Raw genomic sequence first — 15,951 nt, forward strand, 5'->3', positions numbered from 1 at the left:
GGCAAGTGAGAAACTCAAGATTACAATTTTGTTATTTATCCTTACCTGACTGAAAAAGGAAAACAAATGCTGGTGTTTCTAACACATTTCAGAATAACAGCTATTTTAATACATAGAAATAAAACCTTACAAATCTGCCTTGCAGAATTTATAATTAAACTCTTTCCCATGCCCTCTTTTATTTTTTTTTTTGTGTTACTCTTAAGAACTCGTGTGTCATAAACCTCAAAATCTGGATTACAACTGAAAAAAAAAAGTCACACTTCACCTAACAACAGAAGCCTAGTTCAGGATAATATTAGCAGGGTTCTGGTAAAATATTACAATAAAGGCCATTGAAAGATTATAAAATGTAACAGAATAAATCAGAGAGACATGAGGACTTAATTTTCCATTCATACATGTAATTCCGTAAACCTCCACATCTCCTCCACCAACTGTGTGTAAGAAGAACCAGGCCAACACACTCCACAAAGCAACACATAGCTGTTTGACTACCAGGCTATAAATAGACTATAGTCTACTTAGGCTACGATTCAGTTCCATCTATTCTGTCAGTAAAAGTTTAGTTTTGCCTTTTGAAAATTAACCTTCTGTGAAATGAATGGAAAATAAAACATTTATGTATGAATTCCTATAAAAAATATGCTCATATCACAAAACTTTAGCAAACTCAATTTCAAGTAGCTGTTATTAAATATCAAGACAATATTATATGAGATGTGGGCTCGTTACATGAATAATGATTAGCAATAATAACAAGTGACTATTTATTATCTGAAATGTTAAATGCAGATCAGTGCCTATAATGATTAGATTTAAAGGTTCATAACATTCAAAATGTAGAGTTCTTCTGATTTCAAAAGCACATAAACCAGAGGAAATCTGTTACATTTAACCTAATTAGTTCATTACGAGTAACATAAGAACCAGTTCCAAAATCTATGTATGAAAGTATTCAGGTTCTTAAATACTTCAAGCAATATAAGTTCAACTGCTTGGAGAGAAGAGGATTTGCTTGTGTCATGAATAGGCATTCACACCTGTTGTTGGAACAGTTTCCAGTAACGGAACTAGTTTATCACAATAAGTGTTAATACTTTATTTCTTTTCCGACTAATCCCATTTTCTGTTTTATTTTAACTGACTGTAAGATCACTACAAAGTTTAAGGCCCTGTTGGGCTTTAAAGCTTACGTCAGTTTTCAGCATTTTTATAACTAGAGCTCACATTGGGATAGTTATTCTAAGAATCTGCTTAAAACCACTTCAGTTCAGCCCAGTGCTGACCTTTTGCTGAAGTAAGGTCAGTTCAAAGGTTTTGTTGAAGGGAAAGACAATGCATTAATAATTAGACTCCCAGTTGAATGCATATGCAAATAAATATCTATGTTGTATCATATGCACTAAGGGATCTGTTTAAAACCTACAGTTATTAGGGTTGAGGCAACTTTGTTCGACTCTGGACCAAAACTTCATTTAGCTTCAGTTTTATGGAGCTCTTGAAGGAGGCAAGACTCCATTTCATTTTAGCTATGAGCCTGTTGTGGCTCATAGTATAGCTCACAGCAGCCCAACTGACCCCCAAATCATTAATTTGAAATTTAAGCAGACTCAAGTGTTGTCTTTTTTTATTTTTTTTTCCCTTCTCCTGTTACAATTTCTGGGATATCTCACCTTCTCTGAACCCCTCTCTTGGGCTGCAGGTTGTGGAAAGACCTACTGCTCCTCCTGCTCCTAGTCCCAGGCTTGAATTGATGAGTTCTGTCTAACAAAGCCCTGTCTTGCCTCCTGCATCAAACCCTGATCTATCCCTGTCACTCCCTGGTCTCGAAGGTCCTCTGGCCTGCTTGCATCTGTAATACCTGCTGTGCATGAGAGGCTGTACTAGCCCTGCCAATTATAGCATACATCTTACCCAATGTATCAAAATACAGACTTTTATCTACACAATATTATTAAATATGCTGCCTGGGGTGGCATGAACCCAATCGAGCACATGGTCTTGGAGGATACTGAATTTATTTCCCATGATGGAAGAGGCTTTATATCTCACTTGGGGTTTTATATGACCATTGCACCCCAAACCGATGAGGTAATTTCTCTAAGAAGAATCTAATTGCAACAGTATTTGAAATAAAAGAAATGAAAGTTGTTTTTAAGAGTAATAACATTTTAATTCAACCATTTAAATTTAATGCTCCCAGCACTGAGACCTTTAGTCATCCCAGACTTCTACTAAAGTCAGTGAGGAGCATTCATTTGTAGAATACATACCCCCAGTCATATCTAATCATACATCATATGATTTAGTTTTCATGGAGGAAAAAAAACATATGGAAGAAGTAGTTGATTATGGTTGGTTTTTTTATGAAATTGGCAGTGAAGACAGTTGTCTGAGATGCAATCATTGAAGTACTGTGTCACCACTGGGGAGAAGGTCCTTTGTCAGTGCATACAAATGCAGACCACCTGTTATTCCATAGCCTTGGTGTGTTTCCAGTCATTTACCCTAGGTAAATTTACCTAAGTCGGAGAAATGGGACTTTGTGGACTGATAAAAATCTCCTATGGTGACAACATAACCTTCCAGCAATAATGAGTACCCTTGTCTCATAGTACTTTAAATCTAGCAGTTTAATACATACCCCACCCACCACCACCCTCCCCATACCCCCTTTAAATAGCCTTAATTTGCCTTAAAATCAAAGCACCAAAATGATGAGCCCCTTGTGAAATGGCTGGCCTATGCTATTTTGCAGGAAAAAAAAAAATAAAAGAACACAAAAAGCCCAAAAGATCTGTATGTGTTCTCAAAGTACTGCACGACAGGTTAGTATGTTCAGCATCAGCTTCTCTGCTAATTAAAGGTCCTGTGTCGGGTAATTCCCTCCTTCCCACAGACATATTTTACAATATTTAGCACTCAGTGCTTTACACTATCAAAGCATTGTACACATGCTATCTAATATCTCCTAATTAACTCATATATCTCCTATTAAAAAAGCATCTAAAATTAATCACATATGGTATCGCTGGCTTTTATACAACACATGCAAACTCAGCTTTCAGGTTTTACAAGAAATGTGGGCAAGATGAGATTCCTTTCTGAAATCTGACAAACACTTTGCCATATCTGATTTTCAACAGAGAGGAAATGAACAACGATGCAAATTGGATCTACACAATTATAGACCAAGGACTGAATGCGCACACAAACACTAGCATGGGCAAGGGCAAATCTACAACTTTTAGAGCCAATGTTTTCGGTTCCTTAATGAGGTGCACACCAATTACATGGGTTTCCCACAGACTTTGCTCCCAAGATCTGTAGCATGTATGAGAAACAGTAAAGTCTGTTGTTTTGGTATCCATCAAAGCTCTCTTCCATGTGTGGAAGTGGCTAATTTTTCATTTCACACTCAAAAAGGCGTGAAAGGCAAAACGGAGGGAGGTTAGATGGAAGAGACGGAAAGGGGGCTGTGACTCATGGGAAGAGACAGTAGGCCTGATTTTGAGCTTGTGTTTGTTGCTGCATATCAGGAATAAATTCCATAAAATCACAATGATGTAAAATACACAAGAATGAAGCCAGTGTTTCTTGATTATATAGAAAGCTTTACACTATTAAAAACCAAAATATAAACCAAGGAACAAAGAACCCTTTACAAATGAAAATATGGTATACAGCAAATTTCTAACTTACAAGTTTTATTTACACATGGACAACTCTTGTTTTATTTAATTATAATAAAATTGTTAATTCCAACAATGCAGATTTTCAACTGAAAAATACATAAGACCTTTGGGAGAAAATCCCAAAGAATACACACATCTGAGGAATGTCAGTTCTGTGTCAAGAGCGCTGGTCTCAGCCACTAAATATTTTCCCTCATCGTCTTTTATTTTAGCTTTGCTGTTGTCTTTTATTTTTCTTTTCCTTTGCATAAGACAAAGTTAGCAAAGGTCCAGAGAAACAGACAGAGTCAAACCTTTCAAGAAACAGGAGAGGTGCAGGCAGGAATCCCATTATTTGATAATAGAATTTGTGCATATACCTCCCATGCACCACTTAGGATATTTACTCCCAAGCAAGCTGATGGCAGTTTCGATAGGTCAATATTTCATTTCAGCAGATGGGCTGCAAACTGGTGGCTACTCAAATTCTAATGAGCAACACTCAGTAATTCCCTTCTTATAAACTATGGTTATGCTTTCTTTTTTTGTTTTTAATGAGAAGAATGAATTTTTTCTTTTTTTTTTTTTTTTAATGAGAAGAATTAATTTTTTTCTTAAGCCAATACTTAATTTGATTTTTTGCTGTGCCTCTTTGTGCTAGCAAACTCCACTCATGCTCCTGTATACAAGCCCAATGGATAAATTAGTGGGTAGTTTTACAGATCTGTCACACATTTCTACCATGCTTCTTATTCAGAAAGATGCCAAAGGACTATAAATACATCTGCCCTCCCCTGAAATGTAGCCACCTCTGGGGTGGAACATGGCAGCAAATAATAACATAGGAACATGGATACTAAATCCTAGGTGAAAATTATGCAGGCAGTACAAAACACATTTCTGGGTAGCCTTAGGCTATGTGAGCTTAGCTAAAAGTGTACATCATTTCTTTTTAATGAATGCATTTGAAATTATTGCCTGGTGCGTGTACTACAATAAGAAACATCTCATTCGGTATTGAATCCCATTGCAGAGTCTCATACAGATTAATAGTGATGGTGATTTATCTGATTTCATTAAAAACAACACAAATTCATAGGCAAGATGCAGAAACCCAGAACACAGTATGTTGTTTGTTTTTTATTGGATTGTTTCTTTGTGTTTTTCTTTGTTTGGTTGATTGGTTGGTTGTTTTTTGGTGCTTGGTGGTGTTTTTTGTGGGTTTGCTTGTGTTTTGTTTTTTTTTTTTTTTTTTTAATGTCATTTCTTTAAATAGCATTTACAAATTATGTGGATGGTGGCCTGGCTGGGTCATGGTGTCTTCGGTTTCGCTTTTTTTTCATCTCTTGCACATGTTTCCATTTGGCACCACCTTTGTTCCGCTGCCGCCGCTTCTCCCGGTGCCACATCTGTTCACAGTACTCATCCAGGCTAAAGCTGGGGCTGCTGACAAGCTGGATGTAGTCCTTGTACCTCAGCCGGGACTCTGTCAGCAAATCCCTGATCCGGCCCTCCTCATCCTCAGTTTTCTGAGTGATTTCCATTTGCCCATTCTCAATGACATTTAAATTCAGCTTCACAATGGTATGGACAAAAGTGTGCTCCTGGGCTTTGCAGAAATAGGCTCCTGCATCCCTTCTTTGCAAGCTGCGGATCAGCAGCCCATGCTCTGTTTTGATGATTCTTTCATCAGCCTTCAGCTGTAAGATTGGACAAAGGAGAATATAGTAGGTGAGTTACATCAACAAAACCAGAACCAATACCAGTGCTATACAAAGTTGGAGAAAAGGCTTGGCACATGGCATGCCCCATCCCTCAAAGGCCAGCACATGGTGAGGCATGTGCAGATGGGACAGATACAAGGAAATCCTTCCAGCGTCCCAGTTCTGCCCTGAACTACAGCATCAGTATCACTGACGTCTCACCATGCAGTAGTAAAAGACACATGCTGTGTAGCTGAAAGGCCACACACTAACATTCATCACACCACAATGAAACAAGTGAGAGTACATTTCTCAAGGAAGGGGAGCTGTGTAGTGTCACAAATCCCATTCATTTTTTAATTCCTCTACTTGAAGTATCTGTAATATATACCAGTATACATATTGCATATATACACAGTATACCAATGTGCTTTCCCTATTAGATGAGGCCCTATTACACTAAAAATAAATACTGCTACTGATTTTTAAAGTTTCAGATCTTCTTCAACCAGATTTTACAAAAGGCAGTTCTGGGCACCCCAGCTCAAGGACAGGGAACTGCTTGAAAGGGCAAAGGGCTACAAAGTTAATTAGAAGACTAGGAGATCTGTCTTACGAAGAAAAGCTGAGGGACTTGTGGCTTTTTGCCTAGAGAAGACTGAGGGGGAATATTATCAATGCTGATAAATACTTAAAGGGCGGGTACCAGGAAGATGGGGCCAGTCTTTTTTCACTGCTGCCCGGTGACAAGACAAGAGGTAATGAGCACAATATGAACAGAGGAAATGCCATCTAAACAGGAGGAACTTATTTGTTTTTAGGGTGGCTTACAAGAGGTGGTGCAGTCTCTATCTCTAGAGTAATTCAAAGCTTGCCTGGACACTGTCCCATGCAACCTGCATGAATGTGCTCGAAGTGGAGGGTTGGACTAGATTATGTCCAGAGGTCCCTTCCAATCCCTATCATTCTGTGGTCCAGCCTTTGACTCACTGAGAGGTGATTAAAAGCACCCAATGAGATTAAGTGAATAGAAACACACACGGTTCTTCTACTGTTAAAAGCTGTAAAGAATTTATGAGGAAAAAAGGGAAAAAGCAACAAACAAACAAAGAAACTAGTAAGATTATATGTGAAATATTACATCTGTCATCATGAAACTAATTTCACTTACAAATGGAAATATCTCAAAAAGTACAGCGTGATCTCATGATAATGAATAGATGCCTGTTAGAGTAATAACACTGTCAGGTAAGTTACATATTTAGTGATGTGAAAAAAAAATTCCCAGTATAATCGAAGTCAAATGAATAAATACATAAATAAAAGAATATCTTCCCCCCCCAAAAACCCAACAGGATGGGGCACTGGGCATCTAAATATTTCTGCAGCTGGAAATCACAGAAGGTAAGCGATTTGCCAAAGACCATACAAAGATTAGTAGCAGAGGTGGAAGGAGAAAGCAGATCCCTAACTCCCAGTGTCCAACACCAGTATTTCCTTTGAAAATGATCCGGGTCTATCCCAAAGCTGTCACCTCACGGCATGCTATGTTCTGCTGCCACACAGAGGCTGCAGCGCGCAGCAGCACCGAAGGACGCGGAGTGGTGCTCACTCAGCCTGCAGCAAAGCCAAAGGCTTAAATGCAACCTCAGCACTGCTGGTGGCATTGTCATAATGTTAAAAAACTACAGCACAAGGCTGAGTGGTGGGTTTAAGAAGTGAGGGCAGAGAAAACCAGCATAGAATCTGGAAAATTTCCAGGAGTACACATCTGACCCTCCAGCAAACTTCAGAGGGTGAAGATCAGGGAGGCATAAAAGATGACTAAATTAGATTTATTCACACTGAGTAAGCTACACACTGCTTCTTTATGTAAAAAATCTGTATGTGATTCCCTCTTCTACTCCATGGGAAAAAATATGTACATACATATGATTCTCCATCTGTTATTATTCTAACTCGCTAGTATTTTACCTTCAAGTCTCTCAAAGCAAAGAGACGGATAAAATGACCTCCCAGAGCTTTTATCTTTACTTTGGAAAAGTTAAATAATTTCCAAGATTAAGATCACCAGAAAAAGCAATACACTTATGAATAACACATGCACACAAAGAGAGACTTCATCTTGCTACTGTATCAGTTCTAACACACACTAACATAAAAGTTAGAGAGGTAGGTAGGCAAGTATTTAGGTAGGTATGTAGGTAGGTGGATAGATAGATATGTGGATGGATGCTTAGCGGCTTGTGTACTACCATTAATATAACTTCAGTAGGGACAAGAAGTCAGCTGCTATAGAAGTCTGGTTAGAACATTGCTTTGGCTGTTTGGTTTTATAGCCAAGTATTTTTCAGCTCCTGCCACCAGCTGAATGTTGGGTCAACTCTGAGCTTTAGTTTCCTTGTTTATAAACTTTATATAAGCATGCCTACTTGGCACTAGCAGGGTGAAATCATACTAATTTCAGGAAATTCCTGGAAAATTGATTGTTCTGACAACAGGTGTTACATGAGCACTTTTGATTTACTACAATGAGTTTAAACGAGAGGAATCATGGTCAAGCCACAAGCACAGGGCAGTAGTTCCCTATTTTATCAGCTTGACACTTCAGTCCAAACAAATGCACCTTTCTTACAGTAAAAACAGGAGCATAATACATGTAAATGAATCCACTAAAAAGTAGCTTTAGGCAGAAATATGTCTAGGGCAGGTGTTTCCTTGTGGTACTGCACTCCACAGAGAGAAGCAGGAGCAGGAACCAGATGGAAGTACTTGCAGGCTTGACAAGCAAGCTCCTCTTCTGCCCAGGCTTCATGTCAACATGAAGACCCACGTTTGAGAAGTTCAGAGAGAAGCATGGGAAGAAGCAGCTAATTTCCAGACATTTGGGTTTCATAAGGCACTATGCAAAGACCAATTTCCCACATTGTCTGAGTGAAAACAGGACAGATCTCTTTGAGCTCAGGGCTTGATCCAATTGCAGCAGTAGCATCTGCCTATCGGTGGCTCTGCCAGTATTGTAGTCTAGAGCGTCTTGACAGCTGTGTACCTCCCACACTTGGAACATCTCCAGCTGGCTGTTTCAACTGGCTGGGTGCCAGTCCAAAGAGCCCTCACTAGTGCTTTGCCTATTTTCAGTGAAAGAAAGGCAGAATAATGGCAGATCTAGACTTGAAAAAATCACTAGACCCCCAAGCCCATCATCCTGCCACTCATAACTATTTACCATTTGTGTAGCAGCCGTCACTTTCTAGTCGTAAATGTGTTAACTGATGGAGCTGCACCCCCATCTGCCTTGGGATACTGCAGAGAAAGCTACTGGAGTCTAAATTGGTCGTGTCCCTTAATCCCAGCCCATCATGACTCCTATTTTTAATGAAGTAGCATTCTAACAGAATGTTCTGTGTTAACCTTGGATATTGATTTACAGTGACTGTCACCTCCTCCGTCTCCATGCCTGCATTGTTCATTCCTTTCTTATCCTCTGGCAGGGTGAAATTATGGCTCTGATTTCACATGTATTCAGCAACACTTCATTACAGTTTTCCCCCCTCACTTTTTTTTTTTTTTTTTTGGTATCCTGTTTATGTTGGTTTACCCATAGGTTCAAAACTCTTTCCATCCTTCCTCTCTACTTTTACCCCCACAGGGCTCTGGAGTTTCATAAACACCTGGCATTTCATTACTTGGTAGTAGATCTTTAACCTTTCACTTGAACACTTAATGTGCTCTTTGGTTCCTGACCTATAGATGTAAAACATATTTTATTAAATTTTGAGGAGAGTGAAAAGATCAGTTAGATAAAAGGCATCATTTTGTTCTGGGCAGCTGTGGATTCATTGCTTCCCATTCCACGTCATAGTCAATAATGCTCCTAGAATATTTGTAAATAGGATTTAATGGTTCAGAAGCACAAAGGCTCTAATTCATAAAAGCTTGCTGACATGTGATTTGATTTGAGCATACAATAAAACTTAAACATGAGGGGCATAGTTTTGTTCAGTAGGGAACAAATTATAAACCACACAAATTAGGCAATTGATTACCCTTCACTTGCTTTTCTTAGTGGAGTGGGAGAAGATTTTTGACAATATTTGATCAGCAAATTGTTCTTTTCATCCTTCATGATAAGAACATTTTACACTACCCAAATTATAGTACATGCCATACGTACTGGCAATATCTGACAAAGGGAAAAGATCTCCATACAAATCAAACACTTGATTTTCACAACCTGAATTTAACAATGCAGGAAAAACAGGTATTGTCAATAACGATGGCAAATCTCTAAACAATCAGTAAGTTGGAAAACAACCAAGGATTTGAAAGTGCTGTAGCACCAGGTTAGGTCAATGCCTTTTGTCCTTTGCTAATGATGTGTTTAGATAGCTCCCTCTTTACAAATAATTCACACGTCAACTCTTTCACAGTTAAAACTCTGCACCTGTCTGGGAGAAGAAAGAGGCTTCAAAGCCTGCCTTCCATCATTAATCAACATGTGAAAAAATGTTAGAGGTAAAGCTGGACTAATCATAAGTTAGCTGCACCCCCTGAACAAATTGAGAGTGGAAGAAAGGAAAGCGAGGAACATTTGCTGAGAATTCACAATTTGTCTTTGTTTTTCTGATATTTTCTTCATCCTCACTATATGACTAGGAAAAAAGTATCACTCTGGGAGTCTTTTTTCAGCATTACTATTGCATATGACTTTGTTTGTGTTGTACTGGGAAAATAATTGTTTAAGTCCAACACAGCTGTGGAGTTTTGGGTTTGGTTTGAGCTTTTATTTTTTTCTCTTTTTTTAAAAACCATATTTTTTAATTTATAAGAAGAAGCTATAGGAAAAATTATGAATGTATTACTGGTACAATGTCATCATGGAAAAGCGTGATTCCCATTATCTTCAAAGTGAAACTATCTTCTTATTGTGAGACAAGATTTAGTGTCTTACCCCTCAGTATATCCAAATCAAAGCAGAAATGTCACGTGCTGCATTTCAGTTCAGAGTGGCTTCTCCCCCTCCCCCCCCAGAAGACTCTAGAAAATATTTGTCTTACTTAAGAATCCCATGTTATTAAGAAAAGAAAAAAAAAAGTAAGGCAAACAAACAAGCAAAAAGTCAGAGTCATGCAATAAAATAAGAGTTAAAATGTGAGAGTTATAAGTCAGTCCCTAGTCTGCAGAATGAATCTCTTCTTATTTTTCCCACTCTTTATCTCTTTACATTGACCTAAGGATTCAAATGCTGAACTACACTCCTCCAGGAGAATGCACTACTGGAAACTCAGTCCTTGGTGTACGTCCTTTTCCATACTCAATTCTCATCCAACTGTTAGATGTCAGGGCTGGCACTGAATTTGTGACCTTTTTTCACAAGATGCTGCTGACCAGATGCTTGTAAAAAAGCGAATTGCCATATGACACTGAGCTCTCCAGCCACAAAAAGATACAGGAAATTATGTCTTGGATAAATTGAAACATATCTTCTCAGTCTGGCTAAATTGCAGAATGAAAACAACACCTCTTTTCTATGATGTTAAGCTGGTTCTTTCAGAAATACACAGACCAGGGCTGTGGAGCAGGAATATGGAAAGGGTGATAGATAACCACTGAAGAAACCAGAGTGTCCTTTTGTCTTTTGGTGGACTTTTTTTCACCCTCAGGTATGTATAGATCAGGAAAGGAAGAGTTAAATGTGATATGCACCTACTCTTTCACTTCAGACCATATGGTTTGTTCTCTCCCCTGCACAAGGTGGTGGCAGCTTGGGAGATCTGGAGCTGCAGCCAAAAGCAGAGGGGCTAATACTTTTCAGAGCCACGAGGCAGCAAAACTAATGGCTTTGCAGGGAGTGCAGCATTTTCTTTTTTTGCAGTCCTGACACGTATTATATAAATAACATAACACATAGCATTCTTTTTCTTGAGAAATAAATATCTGATTTAAGCTTCAGAAAAACTCATCAGTTTAAGACATTATGAATAGACGATGCCTCCACTTTTTTTTTACTTTTTTTTTTTTTTTTTTTAATGAACTCCAGCCACTGCAGCACCCTCCCTCATCTCAATGACTAACCCTGCATGCACAGGAACAAACATGATCAATTGTGTGAGCAGCACTAAACACAAAAGCACTAGATATTTGACTTCTGACCTTAAAACGGCCCCAAACTACATGGAAATGTACTCCCACAAGCAGCAAAATGACCTGGTGACAGCTCCTGTACCATAGGAGATCCTGTCCCTCCCCACAGGTTTCTCTGCCTGGAAGTCACATTCTGAACTATGACCCTAAGGGTGAAATGTCGGGAACATCCTGCTGGGCCAAATGCTTCCCATCTAGTCTGGATTTTGCCCTTTTCCTTCCCTCAGGAAGCTTTACTGCGTGTCCTGAACAGTGCAAAGTCATCTATTAATAAAGCCAGGTTTAAAGACTTGCTGAGACATTACAGTTCCAGCCCTGGAACTAAATGTCCATAACCTAAGTTCCAGGTGCATGGAGTCATTTGCAAAGCGTGGTATCATCATCACAATAAGTTACACTGCTAAGGAATGCACTAAAATAATGCACAGCGTTATTTGAGAAATCTGCTGCAGTAATAGAGCAGAAAATATGATTGTGATGGGAAATATTGTGGTAAGGCAAAGGCTGAGTAAAGATCAAGCAACACATTAAATATGACCATACTGTTTCTGTCACACATGGTATTTTTTTGTCAAATTGAAGTTCCTTGAAAAGAAAGTAAATTAATCTGATGATATTTGGATTCTCTTGAAAGGCACCAAATTAGGCTCTAATACCAATTAATTAATTTCTGCTTATAAGTTAAATTAGAAAACCTGGAAATCTCACTTTCTGGATCCCCAAATTAACAAAGGATTAACATTTTAACCTGCAAAGAACACTATTCTATCTTACAGGAGGAGATATTTTCCAACATCTTTATAGACCCAGCCATTTATTTAGGCAGACAGATATGAAATTAGGAATTTAATTTTAGGTCCATGCATTTGAAAATGTGACATTTCTAGATTGATACCTTTCTCTTAAAAAATAACCCAAAAAGTGTCCCTTTTTTTTTTTTTTTTTTTTTTCCTCACTGAATGATGATTTGAGATGTTCAAGATGAGTTTGCTCAGGAGTCCAAGTTCTTTGGACCCTGGGTCAAAATACTAGAAATTTTGTTACTATAGGAATTTACTGAAAATCAAAACTAATAGCTATACACTATATTTAAGCTATCTGATCTTCTAATTATGAATGAAAAACTCACAAAACCACCCCAAGGAGTTGCAGAACATTCACTACAACTTCTATTTTATCAAAGCTAGATAACAGAAACATTGCTATAGCTTTAGGAACAGTGTGTAGTAAAAAGCTATTTGCCTACTGTTAGCATTTGTAATGTAGAAAATCTCTCTGTAGATTTCTCCTTCAAATTTTCTTCCAAATTTGCCTCAAAGGTTAATCTAGTCTTTTAGCAAAGCTTTACTTTCCTCATACAAACAGATGTCAGGCTCTTTAAACAGAGCAGGCACAGTAAACATTGCTGTAGAAAGCTGCTAATGTGCAAAGATATATGCTGTGTGCTTGCTTGAGCTTCAAATGCCATCATTACATATATGCACACATTCCCTTACTCACACTCAATGAGCACATCCTTGGCACATTGGGTAGTTCTGCAGTATTGAACATCACTGTGCCTGGGGAACTCACATTTGGCCCCAAACAAATAGCAGGCATCAGGTTACTGCTATAATTAGCTTTTTGGAAGGTATGGCAAAAAAAATATATAGTTTAATTTAGGTTATGCCATATAGGTTAGCCTGCTCTAACTTTGAAGCTGATTTGACCCACAGTTTGTTCTACAATTCTTCAGAGGCTTTTATGAACCTGTGATTTGTGAGAAAATCAACTGATTACTTTTTTCCCCCTAAACTGTCACAGATAAAACTCAAAAGCAGCCCTTCAAAAGGGGCTTTCAAATCTTCAAAGTGTGACTTCTTATGATACAGAGATATTATAGTCTTCATAGGGAACTGGCTGCTTCATGCAAAGTTTGAAACTCTTTCTGAGATGCTCAGGTACATACTACAGTTGCAATACAATATTTCAATAAATGATTAGTATCCTCAAATCCTGACATAAATTTATGTTCATGAAAAGAAAACAAACAAACAAAGAAAACAAAACACCACACCAGATAAGACCTGTTAACTAGCTGTTTAAATTTATTTAAAAATGAGTCTTATTAAACAGACAGTTAGAATTAAATGAGTACACTGCTTGTTTCCCTGCCCAAACCTATAAGTGCATTTGCAAACTGCTACCTTAGGGAAGAAAAGCAGTCTTCTACACAGAACAGTTAAAGGTGAATAAATGAATATGCAAACCATGAATATCTTTAAAGTCTGATACTTTTCTAACTGGATTTTCACTTCAGCCACCTGTGGCTGAGAGTGTGCTTGGCGAGCTGATCAGAAGATCACTTCCCCCCCCCAAAGTATGGACTACAATTGAGGCTAGAATGGTATTTCAAACCAGTAATCTCTTTCTTTTGGTGTTTAGTGCATGTTGTGGGAAGCACTGTGTCTATACATTAATGAAGCTTTTATTCCCAGCAGAGGAAAGACTCCTTGCCAATTCAAAGCATGAATAACAGAAGGGGAGTAAATTAAAAGTACTGCAGTGTTATAGTCAATATACAGCCTTGTGGTTTGTTTGGGGTTTTTTTGTCTTACCTGGTGGGAAATTGAAAATGCTTTGTTTCCCCTTACTCTGGCTTTCTAGGCTGATATGTAACTGGGGTTGTAATCTTGGGACTACTGCCATGAGTCACATCTGACCTAGAGGTGATGCTTTCATAGGCACTTGCCCTGGCCTGCATCTCTCCAGCCTTTAGAAAGAACCAGCACATTTTCAGCACTCATTAAGTATCACAGGATGAATTAACATTGAGAGTGGAAGACTGGCTGGGTATTTGATAGTTTCTGTCATTTAAACTAATTTTTCCCTTGAGAGAACATTTAACAAAAAAGCATATCTAACACCTGGGACCAGCTTATTTGAAAGGATAGTTCTCTTTCCTTCTCCTTCCCCGTTGCCATGGTTGCCATCACAGCAGGACTTGGCCTTAGACACAAAATCATTCATGTAAGAGAAAAGCTATGAAAACTCCTGAGGTTTGAAACTCACTCAAACCAAGACCTCTTGGCCATGAGAGTTCCTTTGTCACTATCTTAGAGAGAAATCATGAGGAAGTCATGCAGGGGGTATGGAGGGACCTAGAGGATTTTCCAGTTTTTTTCTACAAGGATGGACCCAAAATCTGCCTCTTGTAGGAATTAAGGGCCATCAGAAATCTCACCACTTTCTACTCCAGATGCAAGGTGCACTTCTTTAACCTGACATCTCTGCATCAGCACAGAGTACCATTTAAGAATAATTCTGACTCCACTAATAAGATAGAAAAAAAAAGGGGGGGAAAAAAATAAAAGCTTTTTACTGCACAGACCTTTCTTTCTCTGGGGAGAGATGGAGAGAAGCAGTAAGCCATACATGCAGTTCTTAGTAACACTATTTAACATGATAAGGGAATGTAATCAGACACTAAATGGAGCAGAGATTTTGTTAAAAGAGAATTTTGAGCATATATTTGCCTACAGAAGTAGCTGGCATCTTGATTACTAGATAAAAGGACTTTTTCAGTGCTTTTCAATACTTTCAGATTTTTTACCCCTGTTTAAAGTCTAATTTATTTATTTTTTCAGTAGAATGAGAGAATGAGCATGCAAGTCAAAATAAATATCTAAATCTGCTTGTGACACAGAACAAATGGCTTCTTTTCTCCCCACTGAATGCCCCAAATGGTGATACCAGAATGCTATGTGATACCTAAGGTGAGGCAAGGAAAAGTAAAATGTTGACTAATCCCAATAACTCCTGCCTTTCAATGCTCAGGTGAATTCTCTACAAAAGAAACTTGCCTTGATGACTATAACTTACCTCTTCTTGATGTTCTTCTCCAGAGCGCTGAATATACCACCTAATAGAGGCTTGCTGGGACTTAGGAATACATTCCAGAAAAGTTGAATTAAATTCAATGCCAAAAATCACCTTTTCATCAGCAGTTTCATGACTAATGCCTGGAAAGCAAACATGGTACAGGAGATTAACCCTGACCTGGCTTTTAAAGCAATGGGAAAATAGCCTGATTCAGAACAGATGCTGTAAGAGTGAGTGAATTATAAAAAAGCAAAAGGAAACTTAACTTTTGGCTTAAACTGTAACTATGAGGATTTAGAGGTGGCTGCTAACCTTCCTTCAATGCAACTGGTTTTTAAGAAGGTCAATAAAATCTATATCATGACCTTGTTCAGTTTTAAAGTTGAGACTTTCACCTTTGAGGAATTTAAACACTGACCTTTATTTTTGCTTTAAGCAAGGCAACTACTAAACCTGTGCAGAAGCTGCTAAAGGTAGGGCCTGGTTTGTTCATCTCAAACATTTCAAGGGAGTCACAGAGCTAAAGTAACATGAAATTAACCCTACTTCAGTATAATTTGAAATGC

At 38.3% G+C, this 15,951-nt stretch overlaps 1 protein-coding gene across 1 annotated transcript in view; it reads right to left on the reverse strand.

Moving 5' to 3' along the window:
* Positions 1-4,924: 4,924 nt before the first annotated feature.
* The window catches only part of SEMA3D (semaphorin 3D), a 147,334-nt gene continuing 136,307 nt past the window's right edge, over positions 4,925-15,951 (reverse strand). The window contains exons 17-18 of the mRNA XM_009899954.2: positions 15,386-15,525; positions 4,925-5,377 (exon numbers count right to left, since the gene is read on the reverse strand). Coding sequence (XP_009898256.1) covers positions 4,964-5,377; positions 15,386-15,525 — 554 coding nt within the window. The 3' untranslated portion in view covers positions 4,925-4,963. The remainder of the gene's footprint in view (positions 5,378-15,385; positions 15,526-15,951) is intronic.

Source organism: Dryobates pubescens, chromosome Z (genome assembly GCF_014839835.1).
Source record: "Dryobates pubescens isolate bDryPub1 chromosome Z, bDryPub1.pri, whole genome shotgun sequence".
NCBI classification, from domain to species: domain Eukaryota; kingdom Metazoa; phylum Chordata; class Aves; order Piciformes; family Picidae; genus Dryobates; species Dryobates pubescens.